At 44.9% G+C, this 25,333-nt stretch overlaps 1 protein-coding gene across 1 annotated transcript; it reads right to left on the reverse strand.

The window, feature by feature from the left end:
* Positions 1-21,555: 21,555 nt before the first annotated feature.
* ppp1r3g (protein phosphatase 1 regulatory subunit 3G) lies at positions 21,556-23,930 on the reverse strand. The gene has a single exon (XM_038997910.1). It carries the CDS (start codon positions 23,833-23,835, stop codon positions 22,993-22,995), a length of 843 nt encoding a protein of 280 aa, XP_038853838.1. The 5' UTR covers positions 23,836-23,930; the 3' UTR covers positions 21,556-22,992.
* Positions 23,931-25,333: the final 1,403 nt, after the last annotated feature.

The raw sequence follows: 25,333 nt of genomic DNA on the forward strand, positions 1-25,333 counted from the left end.
TTTCGGTCGCTCTCTCTCTCGGTCTGCCACTCTCATGTTGTGGGGGTGCTTTGCTGCAGAAGGGACTGGTGCACTTCACAAAATAGATGGCATCATGAGGCAGGAAAATTCTGTGGATGTATTGAAGCAACATCTCAAGACATCAGTCAGGAAGTTAAAGCTTGGTCGCAAATGGGTCTTCCAAATGGACAATGACCCCAAGCATAATTCCAAAGTTGTGGAAAAATGGCTTAAGGACAACAAAGTCAAGGTATTGGAGTGGCCATCACAAAACCCTGACCTCAATCCTATAGAACATTTGTGGGCAGAACTGAGAAAGCGTGTGCGAGCAAGGAGGCCTACAAACCTGACTCAGTTACACCAGCTCTGTCAGGAGGAATGGGCCAAAATTCACCCAACTTATTGTGGGAAGCTTGTGGAAGGCTACCCAAAATGTTTGACCCAAGTTCAACAATTTAAAGGCAATGCTACCAAATACTAATTGAGTGTATGTAAACTTCTGACCCACTGGGAATGTGATGAAAGATATAAAAGCTGAAATAAATAATTCTCTCTACTATTATTCTGACATTTCAAATTCTTAAAATAAAGTAGTGATCCTGACTGACCTAAAACAGGGAATTGTTACTAGGATGAAATGTAAGGAATTGTGAAAAACTGAATTTAAATGTATTTGGCTAAGGTGTATGTAAACTTCCGACTTCAACTGTGCATTGTCAAAGTATACATATAACAACAATGGTGGGACCAACAGCAATAAGGCACAATAATAATAGTAGTAGTGGAAATTGTATTACCATTAACAGCAACTACAACAATTATTAATGAGAATAATAATACATTAAAGCGATAGTACTAGGCCTGTCTTAACATGACTGAAATGCCACCTGGTATGAAAGCCAAAACAAAATGGGGAATATTATTGACATTACATTGCACTTTTCATTGGCCGTCCCTCAGATTGTGGCAGGAGGACACATTTGGCTGCCAAAACTGCACATTTTGGCTTTTCACCCAATAAATATTAGATTTTTTTCTTCATCTTTTATAGTTTCAAATTCTTTGTACTGAATGAACATTTTGGGAAAGAAAGATTGTCTTAGGTCTGAGCATTTGTCACAGTGTAATAGGAAATGTAGCTCTGTCTCTACCTCTCCCTGTACCTAATCAGTGTTTTTCTCAGTTTTCTACATTTACATTTAAGTCATTTAGCAGACGCTCTTATCCAGAGCGACTTACAAGTACATACATTCATACTTTTTTTTTTTTTTTTTTGTACTGGCCCCCCGTGGGAATCAAACCCACAACCCTGGCGTTGCAAGCGCCATGCTCTACCAACTGAGCCACACGGGCCTTCTATCAGTCACAGTGGTCAGATAGTCTGCCACCATGTACTGTCTGTTTCGAGCCAAATAACATTGAAGTTTACTTACATTTTTTGTGGTGTCTTTCCAATAGTTGATATTATTTTATTTTTGCTTTGTAATGATTTGGTTGTGCCAGAATTTCTGAGTGCTGTCCTGAGGCTCTATGGGGTTGGTTTGGGTTAGTGAACTGAGCCTCAGAACCAGCTAGCTGAGGGGACTCTTCTTCTCTTGTTTCATCTCTTGACATTGTAGGGCTGTGTGATGAAATGTTTCGGGGACGCTTGTTTTTAGATGCTTGCAACATTTGATGGCTCTTTTTTCTATTCGAATAAGGAGGGGGTATTGGCTCAATTCTGCTCTACATGTGTTATTTGGAGTTTTTCTTTGCACTTGCAATACAGTCTTGCAAAACTCTGCATGCAGTACTTCAATTGGCTGTTTGTCTCATTTGGTAAATTCATTATTAGAGAATGGACCCCATACTTCGCTGCCATATAGACCAATTGGTTCTATAACTGATTGGAAAATTTAGCCAGATTCTAATTGGAATTTTGATTTTAATGTTCCTTTTAATGGCATAGAATGCTCTTCTTGCTTTGTCTCTCAGCTAGTACACAGCCATGTGAAAGCTACCTGTGTTGCTGCTATTTAGTCCTAGATACGCATGTGTAGTTTTTAACATGTTCTAATTGAACTGTGTCCAAATCGAATTTATATTAGTGATCCTGATTTCCGGACCTCTTTTGGAATATCATTATATTCGTTATTTTTTAGGTTAACGGTCAGAGGCCAGGTCCGACAGAACCTGTGCAGAGGATCTAGATGCTGTTTTAATCCCTCCTTAGTGGGAAACAGCAGCACCAGGTCATCTGCGTACAGCAGACACTTGATTTCAGTGTTGTCGGTTGAGACCAGGTGCTGCAGATTCTTCAAATGTTTTTGCCAATTCATTAATGTAGATGTTAAATAGTGTTGGACTTATTGGGCAGCCCTGTTTCACTCCCCGCCCCTGAGAGAAGAAGTATGTTTGCTAGTTGCCAATTTTAATTGCACATTTGTTTACAGTGTACATTGATTTAATGACATACGTTTTCCCTCCAATACCACTTTCTATTCGTTTTTTTTTTAAAGACCTTTGTGCCAAATTGAATCAAATGCTTTCTTGAAGTCTACAAAACAAGAGTAGATTTTGCCTTTGTTTTGGTTTAGTGTGTTTGTCAATTCTAGTGTGTTGGGTATATATGTGGTCTGTTGTCCGGTAATTTGTTACAAATCCAATGTGGCTTCTGCTCAGGACGTTGTGTTCATCAAGGAAATGACATAGTCTGCTATTTATGATACTGCAGAGAATTTTCCCCAAGTTGCCGTTAACGCAAATTCCTCTTTAATTATTTAGGTCAAATTTGTCTCGATTTTTATAGATTGGTGTGATCAATCCTTGGTTCCAAATATCGGGGAAAATACCTGCAGGATAATGTGGAAAAGTTTGAGTGTAGCCAATTTGAATTTGTGGTCTGTAAATGTAAAAATTGAATTTGAAGAACCATCAGCACCACAGGCCTTTTAGGGTTGTAGAGTGTATCGTTTTTCTAATAATTCTGATTCTGATTCAAGGATTTGTAATTTTTCTTGTATATCTTGTTGTTCTGGGCTCTTTGTTATATTGTTGTAGAGGTTTGCAAAGTGATTTCTCCACACATCACCATTATGGATAGCCAATTCCTCATGTGGTTTGTTTAATTTATTCCAATTCCCAGAAGTGGTTTGACTCTATGGATTCCTCAATTACATCCAGCTAATTTCTAATGTGCTGTTCCTTTTTTGTTCTTAGGGTGCGTTTGTATTGCTTCAGTGTTTCCCCATATTGAAGGCGTCTATTTTTGTTGTCTGGTTCTCTGTGTTTTTGATTAGATATATTTCTCAATGACTTCCTTAGATTTTTGCAATCATTATCAGACCATTTTTCATGATCTATTATTTTTGGTTTGCTCTTATGTTTCTTTAGATTAGCCAAGGAGGCTAATTTGTCAAATATAACGTTTATGCACCAAACGTCCAAATGTACACCTTCATTGCTGTAGGAGAATGTTAAGGCTAAAAGGTTATCCAGGAGAGATTGTATTTGTTGGCTACTAATTGCTTTTTGGTAGATTTCTGTAATGTTTGCACTCCATCTGTAGGCCTGTTTAGTGGCATGTCATTTATTGGGCTGTGATGCCTCATGGTTAGGTTCCGCTCTTCTCAGATAAACTGTGATTTTACTGTGGTCTGAGAGAGGTGTTAGTGGGCTGAATGTGAAGGCTCTGAGAGACTCTGGGTTGAGGTCGGTGAGTCTGCCTGTCGCTCTCACTCTCGCTCTCCCTTTTGGTCTGCCTAGCTCTCTCTCTTCATCTCTTTCGGTCTGCCCATCTCATGCTCTCTCTCTCTCTCTCTCTCTTCAGTCTGCCACTCAATCTCTTTCGGTCTGCCCATCTCTCTCTCTCTCACTCTTTCAGTCTGCATATCTCTCGCTCTCTCAAATGGCTTTATTGGCATGGGAAACATGTGTTTACATTGCCAAAGCAAGTGAAATAGATAATGAACAAAAGTGAAATAAACAATAAAAAATGTACAGTTAACGTTACACTCACAAAAGTTCCAAAGAAATAGAGACATTTCAAATGTCATATTATGGCTATATACAGTGTTGTAACGATGTACAAATCGTTAAAGTACAAAGGGAAAATAAATATGGGTTGTATTTACAATGGTGTTTGTACTTCACTGGTTGCCCTTTTCTTGTGGCAACAGGTCACAAATCTTGTTGCTGTGATGACACTGTGGTCTTCCACCCAATAGATATAGGAGTTTATCAAAATTGGATTTGTTTTCAAATTCTTTGTGGATCTGTGTAATCTGAGGGAAGTATGTGTCTCTAATATGGTCATACCTTTTGCAGGAGGTTAGGAAGTGCAGCTCATTTTGTGGGCAGTGTGCACATAGCCTGTCTCCTCTTGAGAGCCAGGTCTGCCTACGGCAGACTCTCTCAATAGCAAGGCTATACTCACTGAGTCTGTACATAGTCAAAGCTTTCCTTAAGTTTGGGTCAGTCACAGTGGTCAGGTATTCTGCCACTGTGTACTCTCTGTTTAAGGCCAAATAGCATTCTAGTTTGCCCTGTTTTTTGTTACTTGGCACATTGGAAAGAATTATCTTTTTGTTTTCTCATGATTTGGTTGGCTCTAATTGTGTTGCTGTCCTGGGTCTCTGTGGGGTCTGTTTGTGAACAGAGACAGCTTGCTTAGGGGATCCTTCTCCAGGTTCATCTCCCTGTAGGTGATGGCTTTGTTATGGAAGGTTTGGGAATCGCTTTCGCTTAGGCGATTGTAGAATCTAACAGCTCTTTTGTGGATTTTGATAATTAGCGGGAATCGGCCTAATTCTGTCTGCGTGCATTATTTGGTGTTTTACGTTGTGCACAGAGGATATTTTTCTCTCACTCTCTCTCTCTCTCTTTCGTTCTGCCCATCTCTCTCTCTCAATTCAATTCAGTAGACTTTATTGACATGGCAAGTTAAATTACTTACATTGTCAAAGTATACATATACTACAATGGTGGGACCAACAGCAATACGGCATCAATAATAATAATAGTAGTAGTGGAAATGGTATTACCATTAAACAGCAACTACAACAACTATTAATAATACATTAAAGCAATAGTACTAGGCCAGTCTTAACATGACTGAACATCCGCCTGGTATGAAAGACAAAACAAAACAAAGCGGGAAATATTATTGACATTACACTTTTCACTGGCCATCCCTCAGGTTGTGGCAACAGGACACATATTTGGCTGCCAAACCAATAAATCATTTATAGTTTCAAATTCTTTGTACTGAATGATAATTTCGTTCTGCCTATCTCTCTCACTCTCTCTCTTTCCCTCTGCCCATCTCTTTCACTCTCTTTCTGTCTGGCCATCTCTCTTAATTCAGTTAATTTCAAAGGGCTTTATTGGCATGGGAAACATACGTTTACATTGCCAAAAGCAAGTGAAATAGATAATAAGCAAAAGTGAAACAAGTAATAAGAAATTAACAGTAACTCTCTTCCGGTCTGCCCCTCTCGCTCTCTCTCTGTCTTTCGGTCTGCCCATCTCGCTCTCTCTCTGTCTTTCGGTCTGTCCATCTCGCTCTCTCTGTCTTTCGGTCTGCCCCTTTCTCTCTCTCTCTGTATTTCGGTCTGCCCCTTTCTCTCTCTCTCTGTCTTTCGGTCTGCCCATCTCACTCTCTCTGTCTTTCGGTCTGCCCCTTTCTCTCTCTCTCTGTCTTTCGGTCTGCCCATCTCACTCTTTCTCTGTCTTTCGGTCTGCCCCTCTCGCTCTCTCTCTGTCTTTCGGTCTGCCCCTCTCGCTCTCTCTCTGTCTTTCGGTCTGCCCATCTCTCTCTCTCTCTGACTTTCGGTCTGCCCATCTCGCTCTCTCCCTGTCTTTCGGTCTGCCCCTTTCTCTCTCTCTCTGTCTTTCGGTCTGCCCCTCTCGCTCGCTCTCTGTCTTTCGGTCTGCCCCTCTCGCTCTCTCTCTGTCTTTCGGTCTGCCCCTTTCTCTCTCTCTCTGTCTTTCGGTCTGCCCATCTCGCTCTTTCTCTGTCTTTCGGTCTGCCCCTCTCGCTCTCTCTCTGTCTTTCGGTCTGCCCATCTCGCTCTCTCTCTGTCTTTCGGTCTGCCCCTCTCGCTCTCTCTCTGTCTTTCGGTCTGCCCATCTCGCTCTCTCTCTGTCTTTCGGTGTGCCCATCTCACTCTCTCTCTGTCTTTCGGTGTGCCCATCTCACTCTCTCTCTGTCTTTCGGTCTGCCCATCTCGCTCTCTCTCTGTCTTTTGGTCTGCCCATCTCGCTATCTCTCTGTCTTTCGGTCTGCCCATCTCGCTCTCTCTCTGTCTTTCGGTCTGCCCCTCTCGCTCTCTCTCTGTCTTTCGGTCTGCCCCTCTCGCTCTCTCTCTGTCTTTCGGTCTGCCCCTCTCGCTCTCTCTCTGTCTTTCGGTCTGCCCATCTCGCTCTCTCTCTGTCTTTCGGTCTGCCCATCTTGCTCTCTCTCCGTCTTTCAGTCTGCCCCTCTCACTCCCTCTCTCTTGTTCTCTCCTTTGTTGTCTCTCTTACACACTCGTTCCCCTCCCTCTCTTGCTCTCTCTCACATAAGCCTACTCTCATTTGTTTTCTCTCTCCGTTGTTGTACTCCTCCATTTCTTTCCCTTTTCCTCCCCCTTCTCTCTCCCTTTTGCCCTCTCTCTTTCTGTTCCACTTCTCTCTCTCTCTCTCCATCCTTCTCTCTCCCACTTGGGATCAGATGGCCTTTCGGCTCTGAGAGAGCAAGTCAAGAGCCAGTCGCCTACATCTGGCCTGGCTGTGCTGGATAGGCCTTGTCGGCCAGTGGCCCCTAAGTACTTATTGATTACAGCCACTGAAGGGGATGGAGCTCACTTAAATGGATGGAGCCCTTTTAAAGGGACAGTGCTCCAAGCCAGTGCCTGGTCCCCTGGAATTTGATCCCAACAGAGTCCAGACCTCTCACTGCAGCAAAACTCCCACATAAGTTTTGTTCAGACAGAAACATGAGAAGAGGCTGGAGATGAGGAGACTCAGAAAGAGAGCTGGAGAACAATGAGAGTTTAACTGGGCTAGCTATTTTTAACCCGCACTCTTCGCTATGCTGTGCTGTGCAGTGGACTGAAGCGAAGGATCAGAGCTAGTCTGTGTGAACAGTGGTGCTGAGGGAACTCCATGAGCACACACACACACACACACACACACACACACACACACACACACACACACACACACACACACACACACACACACACACACACACACACACACACACACACACACACACACACACACACACACACACACACATACGGTGCCACTGGGGTGTATTCATCTCTTCACCATCCCCAATTAGAGCATGTGTGTTCTATGTGATGAGATATGAGGCAGAGACAGCTCAGTTCTCCAAACACACATACACGCACTCACTCACTATAGCGGAGAAGCCATGCTCATTAGTTTAGTAAAGCCCGTGTGTGGATGTGGAGAAAGCTCTTTTGATTGGGGTGAAGCTTGAATGAACCTCCACTTTTATCTTGGTGACGTGGTTATACCTCATTATTAGCTGGGTGTGGTCAGACCGGGCAAGAGCTAATCGAATAGGGTGACTTCATTCGAATTAGGTATAATGGCATTTCATTGGTTCCCGTCGTTTGATCAGGCAAAGCTTATTGGGCCATAGCCTTTGTGTATGCGTGCGTGCGTGCAGGCCCAATTAGATGACAAACACACAGACGACCTAGCTCGTTTAGCATAGTGACCCTAATTTTCATGCAGCCTGTGTCACGCCCTGACCTTAGAGATCCTTTTTATGTCTCTATTTTGGTTTGGTCAGGGCGTGAGTTGGGGTGGGCATTCTATGTTTTGTTCTATGTTGTCCTTTTCTATGTGTTTGGCCTGGTATGGTTCCCAATCAGAGGCAGCTGTCAATCGTTGTCTCTGATTGAGAACCATACTTAGGTAGCCTGTTCCCACCTGTGTTTGTGGGTAGTTCTTTTCTGTTGTGTGTCTGCACCAGCCAGAACTGTTTCAGAACTACCCACAGAACTACCCACCACCAAAGGACCAAGCAGCGTGGTAGGAAGGAGCAGCAATTGATGGACTCCTGGACATGGGAGGAAATTTTGGACGGCAAGGGACCCTGGGCACAGCCGGGAGAGTATCGCTGTCCTAAAGAGGAGCTGGAGGCAGCCAAAGCGGAGCGGTGACGCTACGAGGAGTTAGCTCGAGGAGAGGTGCACGAGAGGCAGCCCCAGATCTTTTTTGGGGGGAGGCACACGGGGGGATTGGCGGAGTCAGGTAGGAGACCTGAGCCAACTCCCCGTGCTTACCGGGTGGAGCGTCGTACTGGTCAGGCACCGTGTTATGCGGTGGAACGCACGGTGTCTCCAGTACATGTTCATAGCCCGGTGCGCTACATCGCAGCTCCTCGCATCGGCCGGGCTAGAGTGGGCATCGAGCCAGGACGGGTTGTGCAGGCTCGTTGCTCGAGACCTCCAGTGCACCTCCACGGCCCAGTACATCCGGTGCCTCGGCCAAGGACAAGGCCTCCTGCATGTCTCCCCAGCCTGGTGAGTCCTGTGCCTGTGCTAAGACCTAAACCTCCTGCATGTCTCCCCAGCCTGGTGAGTCCTGTGCCTGCTCCCAGAACGAAGCCTCCAGTGATGATCCATGGCACGAAGCCTCCAGTGATGATCCATGGCACGAAGCCTCCAGTGATGATCCATGGCACGAAGCCTCCAGTGATGATCCATGGCACGAAGCCTCCAGTGATGATCCATGGCAAGAAGCCTCCAGTGATGATCCATGGCACGAAGCCTCCAGTGATGATCCATGGCAAGAAGCCTCCAGTGATGATCCATGGCACGAAGCCTCCAGTGATGATCCATGGTAAGAAGCCTCCAGTGATGATCCATGGCACAAAGCCTCCAGTGATGATCCATGGTAAGAAGCCTCCAGTGATGATCCATGGCACGAAGCCTCCAGTGAGGATCCATGGCACAAAGCCTCCAGTGATAATCCATGGCACGAAGCGTCCAGTGATGATCCATATCACGAAGCCTCCAGTGAGGAGTTATGGCACGAGGCCTCCAACGAAGGCCGTCAGTCCGGAGCCTCCAGCGACACCCTCTAGTCCGGAGCCTCCAGCGACGCCCTCTAGTCCGGAGCCTCCAGCGACGCCCTCTAGTCCGGAGCCCCCAGCGACGGGCTTCAGTCCGGAGTTGCCAGAGTCTCCCTCCTGTCCGTAGCAGCCAGAGTCTCCCTCCTGTCCGTAGCAGCCAGAGTCTCCCTCCTGTCCGGAGCAGCCAGAGTCTCCCTCCTGTCCAGAGCAGCCAGAGTCTCCCTCCTGTCCGGAGCAGCCAGAGTCTCCCTCCTGTCCGGAGCAGCCAGAGTCTCCCTCCTGTCCGGAGCAGCCAGAGTCTCCCTCCTGTCCGGGGCCCGCTGCGAGGGTCCCCAGTCCGGGGTCGGCGGCAAGGGTCTCCGCTACAGAGGCACCACCTAAGTGGGCCAAGACTAAGGTGGAGCGGGGTCCACGTCCCGCACCAGAGCCGCCACCGCGGATAGATGCCCACCCAGACCCTCCCCTATAGGTTTAGGTTTTGCGGCCGGAGTCCGCACCTTTGGAGGGGGGTATTGTCACGCCCTGACCTTAGAGATCCTTTTTAAGTCTCTATTTTGGTTTGGTCAGGGCGTGAGTTGGGGTGGGCATTCTATGTTTTGTTCTATGTTGTCCTTTCTATGTGTTTGGCCTGGTATGGTTCCCAATCAGAGGCAGCTGTCAATCGTTGTCTCTGATTGAGAACCATACTTAGGTAGCCTGTTCCCACCTGTGTTTGTGGGTAGTTCTTTTCTGTTGTGTGTCTGCACCAGCCAGAACTGTTTCGGTCGTTCTCTTTGTTATTTTGTTATTTCAGTGTTCATTCAATAAATATGGACACGTACCACGCTGCATTTTGGTCCTCTCCTTCCAACAGCCGTTACAGCCTGCAAAAAGTTAGTTGGGCGTGATGCTACATCGGTCGGGAAGAAGACGTTTTTGTTTAAACGTTGTTTAAAAGTTCGTCTCCCTTTTTTTCCCCCCTTTAGGGCCGGGGATTGGGTCGTTAATAAAATCGGCTTTATCACTGCTCCACTCAGAGCGGCGTGGAGGTGGAACTTAACGGATTCCTGTGGCGTACTGCATATCTTGTTAAAAGGCGCTTCAACGTGGGGAGTCATTTCAGAACAGTTTTATATGCAATTCATTATTCATCAACTGGCAACCAGCCACAGAGCAGTGACTTTAATATGTAGTTTACGGGCACGGGGAGAACGAATTCCTAGAAAAAGGGAAACGATCGCTGTTGTTCAGTCCTGCAAGTGTGTGCAGGGTGAAGCAGACCTGAAGACCTGTTAACTGGTGTGTGTGTGCTTGTGTGTTTGATATAAGGACGCTACTGGGCCATTGTCCACAACAACAGGTGTGTTCAGTTATGCTGCAGTTCTAATGGCCTCCCCTATCTCCCAAAAACAAACAACACTCTCTCCATTTTCAGACGAGACCCATTGCATTGCTTTTCCTTTCAGTGGAGAGCTTCTCTCCGCGCGTGTGTACTCTGGACACGGAACCACCGCCAGCCAGGTCAGCGTCCCAAATGGCACTCTATTCCCTTTTTTAGTGTACAACTTTTGTCGTGGAGCACTATATAGAGAATAGGTGCCATTTGAGATGCAGCCCAAGTCTTGTAGCTGGAGGCTCTCCTGAAAATAGCCTTGATTCAGTAAATAGCCGTGATGCGATATACCAAACGTTAGGAAGGAGGTAATGCAGGGGGACCCAGGTATTGAATTGCACAGGAGTGCCCGAGGCTGCTGTGATATGGGCACCACCATAACAAATCAGGGCAAGCTCTCTCCCTTCCTCTTCCTCCCTCTTCCTCACTCTCCTTCCTCCGTTATCAGACCTAAAACAGATATTGTTAGCCATCAGAAAACCAAGCCATGAAGACATCAGAATCACTAACCCACGCTCTCAGCCTCGCACACACACACACACACACACACACACACACACACACACACACACACACACACACACACACACACACACACACACACACACACACACACACACACACACACACACACACACACGCATTGAACATCGACACACATCAACAACGATGAGTAAAACTAGTGGCAGGCCCGTGCCCATGAAAAACACATCATTAAACTATAATGAATGCCACCGCTGCAGAGAGATGAGAGGTGTGTGTGTGCGTGTGTGGAGAGGGAGATTACAGAGGGGTGTGACCTTCAGAAAACCACTGCACACTCCGCTTTTTACTGTACATTTGTGAAAGCAGAGAACTGTAATCGCACACCGCCCAAACGCAGTACAGGAGCTGGATGCAAAAAAAGATGGCATTGACAAGAAAGTCAACGTACGCTTGGTAGTGTTTCCCTCCTCCCAAAAGGTCAGTGATAGTACTCGTACATTCTGACTGACTTGGTCTTTTGTACGTGTACTAACCTATATGAATGAATGTTTGTTGTTGTCCATAAAGAGGGAAATCTTTCCACAGCTCACCACATGGACAAGAAGAAATACTCCTCCCCTTTGACCGGGGAACCATGACACTGACACGCAGTGTTGTTCATTGAGTTACGCACATTCACACAGTAACCTATACACGCTAACCAATCTTGTCTGTCTTTTCATACTTCTGGTCGAGAAGATACCGTAACTAATATAGGGGAGTGGATGGCAGCCATTTTGTGTGCAGCGGAGCCGCAGCGAGCTAGTGTAACCCTATGAGGGGCAGAGTTAGCTGGGGGACAATGTCGGCATCTCTCTCCACCAGTTTCAAAGGCTTGTCTCCACAGTCAATGGTGCCTACGGCAACTGTAGATGAAAACTGGAATCAAAGAGGTCCCAGAACCCCACTCCTGGGACACAGGAGCTGGATAAAGGAGGGTCGGGTGTAGGGGGATAGATGCCCAAAAAGGCTAACCGCTGCGTGTGATGATGTTACACCCTTCTACTCTTTCGTGGCTCCAGTCGCTCTGCACTCCATCAAGGAGCTCTGGGAGGGTCTCGTTGCATTCGCTCCTGTAGAGAGGCGCTGTGCTGCAGAGTAGTGAGAAGACTTTGCGGTGTGTGCGTGCATTTGTGTGTTTATATGTGTGTCAGTGTGTGACTTAGAGAACGTGTGTGTTTTGAGAGAGAGAGAGAGCGATAACAAAAGTAAAAATTGAAACGAGATTGAGAAGATGTTGAGAACGTAACCAGCCCCAGCTCGTGTTTATTATTTATATTCAAAAAAACACAGACATACGCTCGCTTTGAGTTGCTTTAAAAAAAAAATTTTTTTTTAAATCTGTTCATGTTCTGTGGCTGTGTTACCCGCAGCTTACCGCCTGCTGAAAAGCTAGCTTGAGGATGGGCAAAAACTCTGTGAGAGAGAGATCTGACAAGCGACATCTGAACACTATACTCAGTTTTCTTCAGGGCCTGTTTATTCCACAAAAATTGTCAGTAGGAGGCAAAACGCTCTTTTTAATTGACTGAAGTCTGGGGTTTCTTTCAATTTCTATGTTTCCATCTCCAGCTATCTTTCTCCCACTCTCTTTTGACCCGTGGACTCCATCTTGTCTGTCGCCCCTCTTGTACGGTTTCGTCACCTGGGTTGTATTCAATAGACAAGCACACAACAGAAAACATTTCACAACCGAAAATGAAAATCAAAGTTTCTAATTGGACAAGTCCAGGTAGTACCTTCCCGATTCACTTGGTTTTCTTTCATTTTGTGCCTAATGAACGCAACCCTACTCTAGCTGGAATCTTGCGTTAGTGATTGAAGGAGCGCTTGTTATTGATGTTTTAAATTGCGTAACACGGTCCTTGGACTCCGCTGTGCTGCAGTCAAGCCCAGTGATAAAGAGATCCACTTATTGCACATTGTTAAATGCGAAGTGGTCAGATTAAAAACAGCTTTTACCTTGAGACATGATTCTAAGGAACACGATTCTACTATGAATTCTGCATGTTAGGTTTGTAAAAGATGACTGCTCTCCCATTCAGCGTCGTACCTTTTTATAGTCCCTACTTGAAACCATAATGTTTGTTTGATGACCTTCTGAAGAGGACTAGAGATTCATACTATATGTCACGATCGTCTATAGGAGAGAGAGAGGACCAAGGCGCAGCGCGTGAAAAATACATCTTCTCTTTATTATAAATAGAAAAAAACGAAACAAAACAACAAACAGACGACCGTGAAGCTATAAATACAAATAGTGCTGACACAACCACTACACATAGACACAGACAATTACCCACAAAACCCTAGTGCCTATGGCTGCCTTAAATATGGCTCCCAATCAGAGACAATTAATGACATCTGTCTCTGATTGAGAACCCTTCAGGCAACCATAGACACAGCTAGACTTCTATACTAAACATAAACCCAACTACTCTAATAAACCCCCTAACCTTACAACCACCCTAGACACTACAAAAACACATACATTCACCATGTCACACCCTGACCTAACTAAAATAATAAATGAAAACAAAGATAACTAAGGCCAGGGTGTGACACTATATCAGTTACCACTTACCAGCTCTATATTGAAATCCCCCTGATAAAAGTACAATGTATTGTCAAGAATCGGTCTTGTCGGGTATAACAGTACAATACCATTCCAAGACCGACAGACAGATGGATACAGAGCCCTCCATATGTATTTGGACAGTGAAGCTCTATACTCCATCAATTTGGATTTGAGGTAAAATGGTGAACATGAGGCAACCGTACGGAATGGCACCTTTTATTCGAAGTGAGGATAATGAGGAGGACAGGGAATGTGTATTATAGAGGGTGGTGAGGCGTACCTAGTCCAACATAGCTGACCTCATTACCCTAGGTAGGAGCTTCCCTTAGAAGAGGGGAATCCCTAATCCCTCCCTGACCTTCTGTTCTGTCTCCTCCTTCCACCCCCCCACCCCCCCCTACCCACACACACACACACACACACCATCCATGCCTGACACCCAATACCGGTATCTCCCAATATCTATCGGTATCTTCTCCACTAATAATGTAATGTGCCTCTTCTATTTGCTGAGAGACCACACAGTCTTATTTTAAGGTTACACTGAATGAATAATAAATAACCTGTGTGTGTGTGTGTGTGTGTGTGTGTGTGTGTGTGTGTGTGTGTGTGTGTGTGTGTGTGTGTGTGTGTGTGTGTGTGTGTGTGTGTGTGTGTGTGTGTGTGTGTGTGTGTGTGTGTGTGTGTGTGTTGTGTGTGTGCGTGTGCTGTGTGTTGTGTGTTGTGTGAGATGATCTCCGGGCTCGGTACAGAAGCAGTCACGACTTGTGTGAAAGAGAGGCAATCCAACATTAACCTTCGACTCTGGAAGCTGCGTTGTTTGCCTTTCTGTTTGTCTGTTTGTCGTTTGAGTCGTGATTCCCCCTTTCTCCCAACCAACCAAGAGTTGAGAGAGGAATGTGTGTGTGTGCGCTTACGCGCTTACGCGAGCGTGTGACTACAGAGAGAATGGTGTTTGTATGTACTGAACATGGGTCTGTTTCTTCTTGTACCTTTCTCTGTCTGTACACTGGTGGGGTTTTCAGGATCATATGTGATGCGTGGCATGGTGCGTGTGGTTCTCCTGTACAATCACATCACGGTGCCATGTTTGAAAGGTTTGCTTGTCTTTGCACAGTGTGTGTTTGTGTGTGTGTGTGTGTGTGTGTGTGTGTGTGTGTGTGTGTGTGTGTGTGTGTGTGTGTGTGTGTGTGTGTGTGTGTGTGTGTGTGTGTGTGTGTGTGTGTGTTGGGAATCCGCGGTGTGACATCCCTGCCGTCAGCCGCCTGCTTTCTGCAGCGGCAACAAGTCACGCCTTCCCTCCCCCTCCACTTCACAGCCGCACATCGGAGGATTTATAGAACCGTTTGTGTGTGTTTTTTTTGGAGGCTTCGCGATGCATCTCACGTCCCGGGATACACCCACAAACGAATGGTGTGTGTGTGTGTGCGTCAGAGAATAAGAGGGAGACGGAAAGAATGTGAACGACAGAATGAAATAGTAGGAGACTTACACAGATTGAGTAGGTAACTGCTGCCTTCTTGTGGTACTGCTGAAACATGACCGCTCAACAGCATCACCCATTCAGGGAGGCCTACAATTCCAAGCAAAGACCAGACCAACCCTCCTATATAAATCACATATGAACGTATTGATGCGTCTTTTACTTAACCAGACGAGTCCCATTTGAGATATACATCTTTTTCTCAATGGAGCCACTGGATACATCAAACATGTCTGTTTGAACAGCCACTGACAACAGCGAGGCATTTGTGTGGGCTGTCTGAGTCTAGCAAGCATGTTTCTTGGCTTGACTGAGTGTCTTGCATGTCTTGCTCGCAACCATCTCCCCTGAGTTATACCGCCTTTTTGCTGTTCGTTGTTACTTGTTTGCGTGCCAGACATTGAGCCTAGACAATCTGTTGATAAAAAAATATATATGTATATTTTTGTCCAACGGGGGGTAACTTTTTTCACGTAGGCTTTGTCTTGGAATGGGGTCGCTTTGCTGACATTCTAGGGGTAGAAGAAGAAGATTGCTTTATTGTCTATTGTCACAGGACAGAGATTTGTCAGCGGACACACACACACACACACACACACACACACACACACACACACACACACACACACACACACACACACACACACACACACACACACACACACACACACACACACACGTTGAAGCACAGGGTCAGATGCTGTTTAGGGGTTAAGTGCCTTGCTCAAAGGCACAACAGCAGGAGATAGCGATTACTAGGACAAGGAGCCAGCAACCCTCTGGTTGCAGGCCCGGTCCCAACAAGCTTGCTTCAGATTAGAGTATATGGTATCACCATACTGTGATATTTGATTTTCCATGGCAAAACAGAAAACACGAAGTAGACTTAGCTCTTTGCTACTTTAAGAACCTGCTTTATGACATAATGTGTGCTTTAGCTTGTAAAATAAGCAAATGTCACACTAAGTCAACATGAGGTGTTTTTTCCCCCATAACATTAGGACTATTTTCCTCAAGAAATGAAGTCCGTTTCCTTGCCAGCTGACTATCGTGACAACCCTACTTCAGATGGCTTTCCCAACCCGTATGGTCTGCCATGTAAATTGGGGCGGATTCTAATGGCACCACAGAGGACTGGCATAGACACACGTTTATTCACCTAATTGAGGTGTGTACTAACAGCACTGGCGCGTTAGAGGGGGAGTGTCAGAATGTAGAGATACTACTAGTTGTTGCAACCCTGGACAGGTTGAGAGGAGGGGACAATCAGCCAGGCTGAAGGAGGGCCCCGTTCCAATACGACCAAGGGCATCCTTCCATTCCTTCCTTCCTTCTTTCCCTGAGGAGTTTGCTGATGTTGATCGGTGAGAGCAATATTGTACAAACTATGAGACAAACTTTGTCAGATAAGGAATTGGTATTCTAGCGGGGGAGGGAACGATGCATTTCACCTCTCTCGCGCTCTCTCCTCCCCTACCCGCCTCTTTCTCTTCTCCCCCACCTTCTCTCTCTTCCGCCCTTCAAAAGTCTTCCCTATATGACATACAACCAGCTGTTCACACGTCTTTGAAATTCGCTGGAAACATCTGGCCTCTCACCAGCCGCGAGGAGATTAAATATAGAAAAGGCACTAGGAGGTCGGGAAATGCGTGTGAGTTTAACGAGATAACGGTTCCCCACACCGTAGCATGTTCTTCACCTCCCGAAATAGCACTGCTAAATAAAACCTATAAAGTGCGTCCTCTGTCTGTCTCGGGAACATGTCTCCATTTTAAATCGCAATGGTATCACCTGTAAATATAGTTTTAAGTACAGTACACAAATGATCTGCGCTGGTGGTTGTGGTATTTACCAGAAGATTCGTTTTGTGCCACCCGAATAGTGAAATCTCATAAAGGTTGTCGACAAACTCACGTACACCCAAATGAGTATACTGTTGAAGCAGCAAAGGGTACTATTGTGATGGAACTAGTGTGTGGTGGGTTGGTTCGTATAAGTCAAACGCAGTTGCCCCTAGACTGATCAGTAATTGTTAGGATTGGAGGAGAGCAAAGTGATCCTAGACCTGTGATTAATGGTTCTGGATTGAATTGGGGCAGGACAATGATCCCAGATCTGGGCATACTAATAGTAAAGGTTGCGATTGATCCTAGATGTGCCTAATGATTAAGGTTAAGATTGGGAGAGGGCAAGCTGATTCTAGATCTATACCCAGTGCTTACTGGCAATTTGTATCCAGACAGAGCAGGTTTAACCCTGAGGTATGGGTAAAGGAGAAGAATATCTGCTGCCAATGATGTAGGAGCTGAAGGACGAGGGCACGCCCGCCCGACTGCCTGTCTGCCTGACTGCAGTTTATCTGTGGGAACACAGGTGCCCCCCTGGGGTGCCTGCCATCCCCATGCCCTGCTGATGTCAGGGAAAAAAGAGATCTACATTGCCACTCCACATTGGCCCCAGGGCAAGTAGCACTGCAGGACTGGCACACTGTTAAAGGGCATGAGGTTGAAACACTGTAGGGATGGCACAGGGCAAGGGTACGAGCATAGAGGGTAGACTTGGCAAGTCTGAGTCTGAAATCTCACACTATTCCCTATAAAAAGTCCTGGTCAAAAGCATATAAGGAATAGGTTGGTGATTGCCCCTTCTCTAGAACCAATTGTACTCTGTCCATGTGAAAGCATAACAGTGGTTCTCTTTTGGGCGTGCTCTCACCATTCAATGCCCACGTTGGCGAGAAGCACAGCCAACGACGTTGATGAGAAACAGGCGTGTGTAGACTTGTGCGGAATAATGCAAGTGTGATAGAGTGCAATAGAGAGAGATGCAGAGTGCCGGGTGAATGAAAAAAAGACACATTTTTGTTTTTAATCTTGTCACCCGCCCGAGCAGTCAGTCATAAATAATACACTGAGCAGCACAGCACAGATGAACGTATAGTTTTATCACACACAGCAAAGCCTGTGCTGTCTTGGTTAAAACATGATATTGAACTGGCGTTCAATATGCGATCAAGAATGGGTTCTTATACCGGTCCTATACGACAAAATGGCAAAAATGGAGCACAGAATACAATCCTAACCAGGACCCAGACCTTTATACAGTTGAACAGGTAACAGTGTTGAAGTCTTTCCTCGATATTTTAATGTCCAGGGAAAGACCTTCAAAATAACACAAAAGGTCCTTTGGCATCAAAATTGTGAATAAGCCACTCCGGCGGGGGAGGGGAACACTGCAGTATTCCCCCTGCTCTTTTAAAGCCAGCTATATTCACCGACGCAAACTGTAGCACACAGTAATGGGGGGGGGGGGGGGGGGGGTTCCTGTTGCAAAGGCTTGGTAGGTTTATGAACAGGCACAGTACTGACGCTCTACTCTTTTTAAAACCATTTAAGCAGGTGCAAACTGTACTATACAGTTACAAGGCTGATTGGTTTATATGTCCACATACAGTAGATGGCTATGCTCCCTGTTCTGGCTGTGGCTCTTTTTAAAGGCAGCCGTAGGGGGTTCTGACGGATGGCCCATGTCAACAGGACACGGGACATATTTACACAGGGGCGGGGGCTCGGCGAAATGGATCTTAATGCTCCTCTTTGCTGAGCCATCTCTTTGAGAAATGAACGGCCGCAGCCTTAGCTGACCTTGCATCTTTTGACCGTCGCTCTCCCTCTCTCTCTCACTTCTGCTTTTTCCCTTTTCCCGCGGGGGCAACAATTTGCCGCACTTTACAAGCCAGGCTTTTAACCAATGGCTTCCTTGACTCACTTTGAGGTGTCTTTAATGCCAAAGCCATATGTTAGGTTTAGCCCCGGTGTCAGTCAAGGAAGTGTTTGCAAGGGGGGAGAGATGGATGGGCTGCTTTGGTTCTGTCGATACAGCAGTTTTGTGTGTGTGTGTGCGTGTGTGTGTGTATGTGTGTGTGTGTGTGTGTGTGTGTGTGTGTGTGTGTGTGTGTGTGTGTGTGTGTGTGTGTGTGTGTGTGTGTGTGTGTGTGTGTGTGTGTGTGTGTGTGTGTTATATATGTGTGTGTGTGTGTCGTATGTGTACTGAGTGCTGATGAGTTAAAAGCTGTGAACAACTTAGCAGCGGTGAAATGTGATTCAAAGGCTGTGTGTGTAGGACAGACCATGATAGTTGAATCTTGATATTTGCAATAGCTGGTGACTGTCATGAATCCGTGCATTATATGCAAGTGCAAAAAATGCATTTGAATCGGAACTGTTGAACTGGCAGCACATTTAAACAGATTGAACATTTATCTAATGTGCACTCATGAGGTCCGGACTGTCTATTCCAATTTCACAGCGGACTGACTGTCATAACAGGTCACCAGATATTGATACTGTAGGTCACTGTTGTAACTTGTAGTATGGGTGAGCTGAGCTTTGCTCCCAGGGTTACAGTTCCATATTGATTTGTTACACATAGTCTCCCCACAGTATTCATCTGAATCACTGAAATGTTGTGGGGAAATTAAGTCTTAGTTGTCTGACAACTTCACCAGCCAAGCATTTATAGTATTTTGGGCACACAAATGCTCCCTATAAAGTGACGTGAATTTACAAAATCAACCCCTTTTATACAACCCATTTGTTTAGATTTCCAACACAACTTACCGTAACAAATCTCAATGTGAAGAACGACATATCAAATTGTGGACTTTTTGTTTCTCTCCACAGGTGACCATAGGTAAGATGTACCTGGCCCAGAAGACTATCGTTGAGGGGTAGGGGTCAAAGAGGAACTTCTGATGGGCATTGGGGCAGTGATGGACTGCCTTAAAACGATAGGAAACGGTGTCTAAGAGACCATGGCAGACGGAGCACTGAACCTCAACCTAACTTCACTTTTCACACAGAAGCTTAATTTCCCGCAACCTTTGGATGGACATGGGGGAAAGCATTGTGGGAGGCAACTAGATTCAAAGTATAATACAGATCTACGAGGTGGGAATAGGGAAGAGGTGAGGGGTTGGTTGATTTCGGACTGGGCAACTGTCCTGTGTCGATTACATAACTATTGTTCTTGGTCACTATATACCCTCTCTTCACCATAGTATATTTCGCTTTTCACGTTTCTTTTGTGAGCCGTAACAGTGCAACAGACAGTGTACAGACAGCCTAGATTTCTTTGTTATATTTTTTGCCAGTCTTTTAATTGTGTATTGTATATATGATTTGTTGTCATGTAAGATGATGTATAAATGGATTGAAGATATGCATATCTGAATTGAATTACTGTCTCTCTATTCTTTAGTCGTGACTCAGTCAGTAGAGCATGGCACTTGCAACGCCAGGGGTCGTTGGTTCGATTCCTGCTGGGGCCACCCATACGTAACATGTATGCAGGCACGACTAAGTTGCTTTACATAAAAGCAACTGTTAAATGGCATATATTATTATTCTACCATAAGTGTTATAATGCATTAAATCTGCATCACAATGCATTATACCGGCAGAATAATAATATGCAATGGCCAATAATAATGGAAATGGGTGATATTGTCTATAATTGAAATTCAGGTTGGGTAAGAGGGTGAATGTATCCCACAAGGCCACCTGTTCTAAAAAAATAGCCCCTTTTGTTTGTTTTGGATGAGCAGTGACCTAGTAGAAGATTGAGGCGGGTGTAAAGATCATATTACTCAACAAATAAGAGTCCAAGTTGAAAGCTCCCCCAGAGGTCCTCTCTAAATATATTTTCTGCTTCTGATCAGCGTTTTAGGGTGATCAACAAAGACCGATTTGAAGTACATGAACATCAAGGGGAGGAGATCAGAGTTCAAATACTGTTTGAAATACTTTATACTTTATCCAATAGAACAGTCCCAAATGGCAAGCCTCGACCATCTAGTACTCCAGGCAGGCTAGCGTGAACACTCAAAAGTATTTGAACGATTTTAAATAGTATTTGAACCCAGGAGGCGTCACTGTAAGACAACTGGGACTGATGGCATTTGAATAATATGAAAGGATACTTGATAAGGACAGTTTATAATCATTTTCAATATGTCGTGTACTGTTGGGGGAAAAAAGAGGATTCTGCATTTGAAAATGTGGTCCATTTTATTGGTTGATATTCAATAGCCCAGTTGATGTCATGTACAGTGCATCAATCCCAAGATTAAAATGTCACCATATCATGTTACTGTTACATCAACATACATGCATGTACCATTTAAGATTGAGATTAACGTTGCATTTTTCACATTGTCTATAGTCTATTTTTACATTCAGTTCAGTAGCCACAAAGATTCTGAGACCGACTGAACAGTTACATGAACGAGTACATGTTCCATCAACATGGATGTTGTCCGGACGCCAGACCTTGGTTCTAAAACTATTCTAAACGATATCAAATAGTATTTGAACCCAGGTCTGTGTGGATCTTGCCCGGTGAGATCACTGCAGAGCCGAAGCCTAGAAACTAGCCATTCTCTGATGACAGAGTAAACAGCTCCACGTATATTTGCTGATTTGCCTCTTGAACTTTGGTCAGGGGACAGGTATGAGACAACAACCTGACAGCCACCATGTAGTATTTTATTAAAGGGTACATGACAGGCCAAACAAGGGAAGTAACATCACTGGCATCAGTCGTGTGCTGCTCACATACCCATCAACAGTATTACAAACGCCCTCTGAATGTTCTGATTGTAGAGAAGGCAGAGGAGGAGTTTTGATAAGGTGATATAGAGATCCTATACAATTGTATGGATGTCATAATGTCAACAGATATGTTTTACATTAAACAACTCTATTACAGAATATTGTAATGGGCCTATTGTATGACTTTATAGCTATGTAGATGTGTAATGTATGCTTTTCAATACACAGTTGTTGACAACTATTAGGACCCCCAAAAACATAACATGTAGAATAGATATAATGCAGTCATAGCTGTAATTGGGACAGAAATGCTGTTAACAACACTGGGAAACCAATGCGCTACAGAGCAGTAAATACGTTTTGTGCATCAACCTGCTGCATCAGACCATTTGATCAAGCTGTTCACTGAGTAGCCACGCACAGTAATATGACAGACAGATTGCTCGTTAATCATTCCTCTGTGCCCAGGGGAGTGTAAACAAGAAATCATATATTTCATGGCAGAGAACTCTTTGACAGATTTTGCTTCCCATGATTGGCATTATAACTTGGATAAATCACACATGTTCATACTCTGCACTATTCTGGGCCCTGAATCAAAGGCACTGTCTGAAATGGTACACTATTCCCTTTAAAGTAGACTACTTTTGACCAGCCATTCCCTTTAGTCAAAAGTTGTGCTATCTATAGGAAATAGGGTGCCACAAGTTTAGCAAAATCATGAAACGGAATAACACAACACAATTCCTATAAATGACTGAAGTGAATCTACATCTCAGCACAGTAGGATAACTCTCCTGATTCGATGACATGATAGGCAAATGTGATGTAGAACAGGTGAAGTCCTCTTGGATATGAGATGTACTGTGTATCATGTATCCTAAAATGCCTAATTTAAACTATTTTAGTAGGGTACCGTGTCTGTGTAGTCTCGGGTCTGTGTAGACCCCATTGGCAGTGTAGCTGAGAAATGTTCATCAGTCCATCCATGGGTCCTGATTTGTTAACTTCCTCGTTTCAGAAAATGAGATCTAACTGCAAATCAGTCCAACGACTACTATTGTAAATTCTTGTGTTATTAAATGTCATTCCAGAACAGAAGACACAATTGGACAGAGGCAAACTTGTCAACTCCATGTTTTACTTTAAAGAAGGACGGTACAGTCGGCGTATCATAACAATCATGATGAACTCATGAACACCTTGATAACAAAACGGTGGGCTCAGAGAGCAAGAAGAAAATACATTTACTTCACTGAAAAGTATATATCAATCCACGTGATGGAGAACAACTTCATAAGAGACCTGGTTGAGCGACACCATCTTTACACACGTGCGTAACGGCGGATTTCAGGTGGCATGGAATGCTGCGCTCTCGTAGGTCGGCATACCTGCACAGTGATACTTCAAGGTGTAGTTTTGTCCATGGTTGTTATCCCAAAACTCGCCCTGGTCATTCCTGGTGTACACGGCGAAGTGCACAGAGGAAGATGGGTCTCGGAACGGAGGTGTGTACATGGTAAATGTGTAGCGCTCACCAACAATATTCTCATCGAAAGCCATGGGTATCGCCTGCGCGTTCACGAAAGACAGCCACTCGTTGAATGTGTACCTCACACCAACTTCTCTCTTGCAACAGTTTTGAGTATTCGTCCGAATCTGCCCACGGATGTCAAACTGAGTGATGGTCACCTTCTCCAGATTGACGTGCCGCTGCAGTACCTTGGTTTCAAAATCATCAGACTCAACTGGCATCTTGAAAGTTGGGATGAGACGGTCCATGGTCAAGGTAGATTTAAAGTTTACGCACAGGTCCCCAATTGTATACTCTCGGTCCTGTGGTTGAGTGAGAAAGCTCTGCAATCTCGACAATACCTTGGAAGGGATTTTCGGGTCTTCTGTTGTGCTGAAGTGCTTCACGCTTGCTAAATCAAGCCCCATGGAGTCTGCGAACTTCACCCGTTTTCGGCCGTTATTGGCTATTTCTTCAAAAAGCATAGCCTGCTCCGGATATGCGGGCAAAGATTTCGCCCTTCGCCTGTCTTTCTTATACATGTCTGGTGGTTCGAGTAAGCAATCTTCCAAGTCTTCGTCACCGTTCTCCGTTGGCTCATCTTCACTCCCTGATAGCATGGTTCCCCCTGAATTCGGAGAACACTGCTTGGAATCACGCAGGAGGGCTGAATCGGACATATCGGCAATGCGTGCGTTATGGATATGCACCGGAACAGTTTCGGGAGTTTAGATTCTCGATGGAACTTTTCACTTAGTGTGATACGCCCACTTAAAAGCTCATCATACAACTAACTGCCTGTTGCTGTATTCAGCGTCATTGTAATACGTCATTGCAACGTAGGCCTAATTCAAGTTTACAAACAACAGCTCACCTGCCCAGCGCGCAGGAGCGAGTGCCAAAGAAGCACGTTATTAGGCTACAAAGTCATCGAATTATTCATAATAAACAAATGACTGTTTTATACCAACATCTAGGATACATATAGCTTGGTGAATAAATATACCTAAATTGGTGACACTCAAACCCTTTCAAATAACCTTGCATACCTTTTGTTAACACTTCATTTTAGGGGGTCCTTATTACAGTGTAAAAACATAATTAATTACACTAACAAGTATTGTAATTAACTATAATAATGCACAGTTACACTGTATTAACAACATGTAACTGGTAGTAATTGTAGTCTGCAATTACAATGATTGCTTATTACAGTGCTTGTTATAAATGTAAACATTTTATTTGATAGCATCCAGATGCACCATATTTCAGCCTGCACAAATCACGTGATAAGTGTAAATCAGTTGAAAACTGACCACCTCATTGACACAACTATGCAATAGGCCCAATGGCCCCATTGGCAAAAACGGGTTCATAACGAATCCCGGTTTCATGTGTACCAGGCAGATGGCAGACAGCTGTATGGCATTGTGTGGTAGTGCGGTTTGCTGATGTCAATGTTCTGAACAGAGTGCCCCATGGTGGCAGCGGGGTTATGGTATGGTCAGTCTTAAGCTACGGACAATGAACACAATTGCTTTTTATCGATGGCAATTTGAATGCACAGAGATACCATGACGAGATCCTGAGGCCCATTGTCATGCCATTAATCCGCCGCCATCACCTCATGTTTCAACATGATAATGCATGGCCCCATGTCGCAAGGATCTGTAAACAATGCCGGAGTTCTTCCATGGCTTGTATACTCACCAGACATATTGAGCATGTTTGTGATGCTCTGGATTGATGTGTACGACAGCGTTTTCCAGTTCCTGTATCCAGCAACTTTGCACAGCCATTGAAGAGGAGAGGGACCACATTCCACAGCCTGATCAACTCTATGCGAAGAAGGTGTGTCACGCTGCATGAGGCAAAAGTGTGGTCGCACCAGATACTGACTGGTTTTCTGATCCACGTCCCTTCCTTTTTTTTAAGGTATCTCTGACCAACAGGCATATTTGTATTCCCAGTCATGTGAAATCCATAGATTTGGGCATAATGAATTTATTTCAATTGACTGATTTCGTTATTTGAACTGTAGCTTAGTAAAATCTTTGAAATTGTTGCATGTTGCGTTTATATTTTTGTTCAGTGTAGCTACCTGAAGCTGGCAAATAGGCTATGGTCTCTACTCGCTAGCTAACGTTAGCTGGGCTATATGGTCTTATCTTCCCTGAA

Source organism: Salvelinus namaycush, chromosome 7, assembly GCF_016432855.1.
Source record: "Salvelinus namaycush isolate Seneca chromosome 7, SaNama_1.0, whole genome shotgun sequence".
Lineage (NCBI taxonomy): Eukaryota > Metazoa > Chordata > Actinopteri > Salmoniformes > Salmonidae > Salvelinus > Salvelinus namaycush.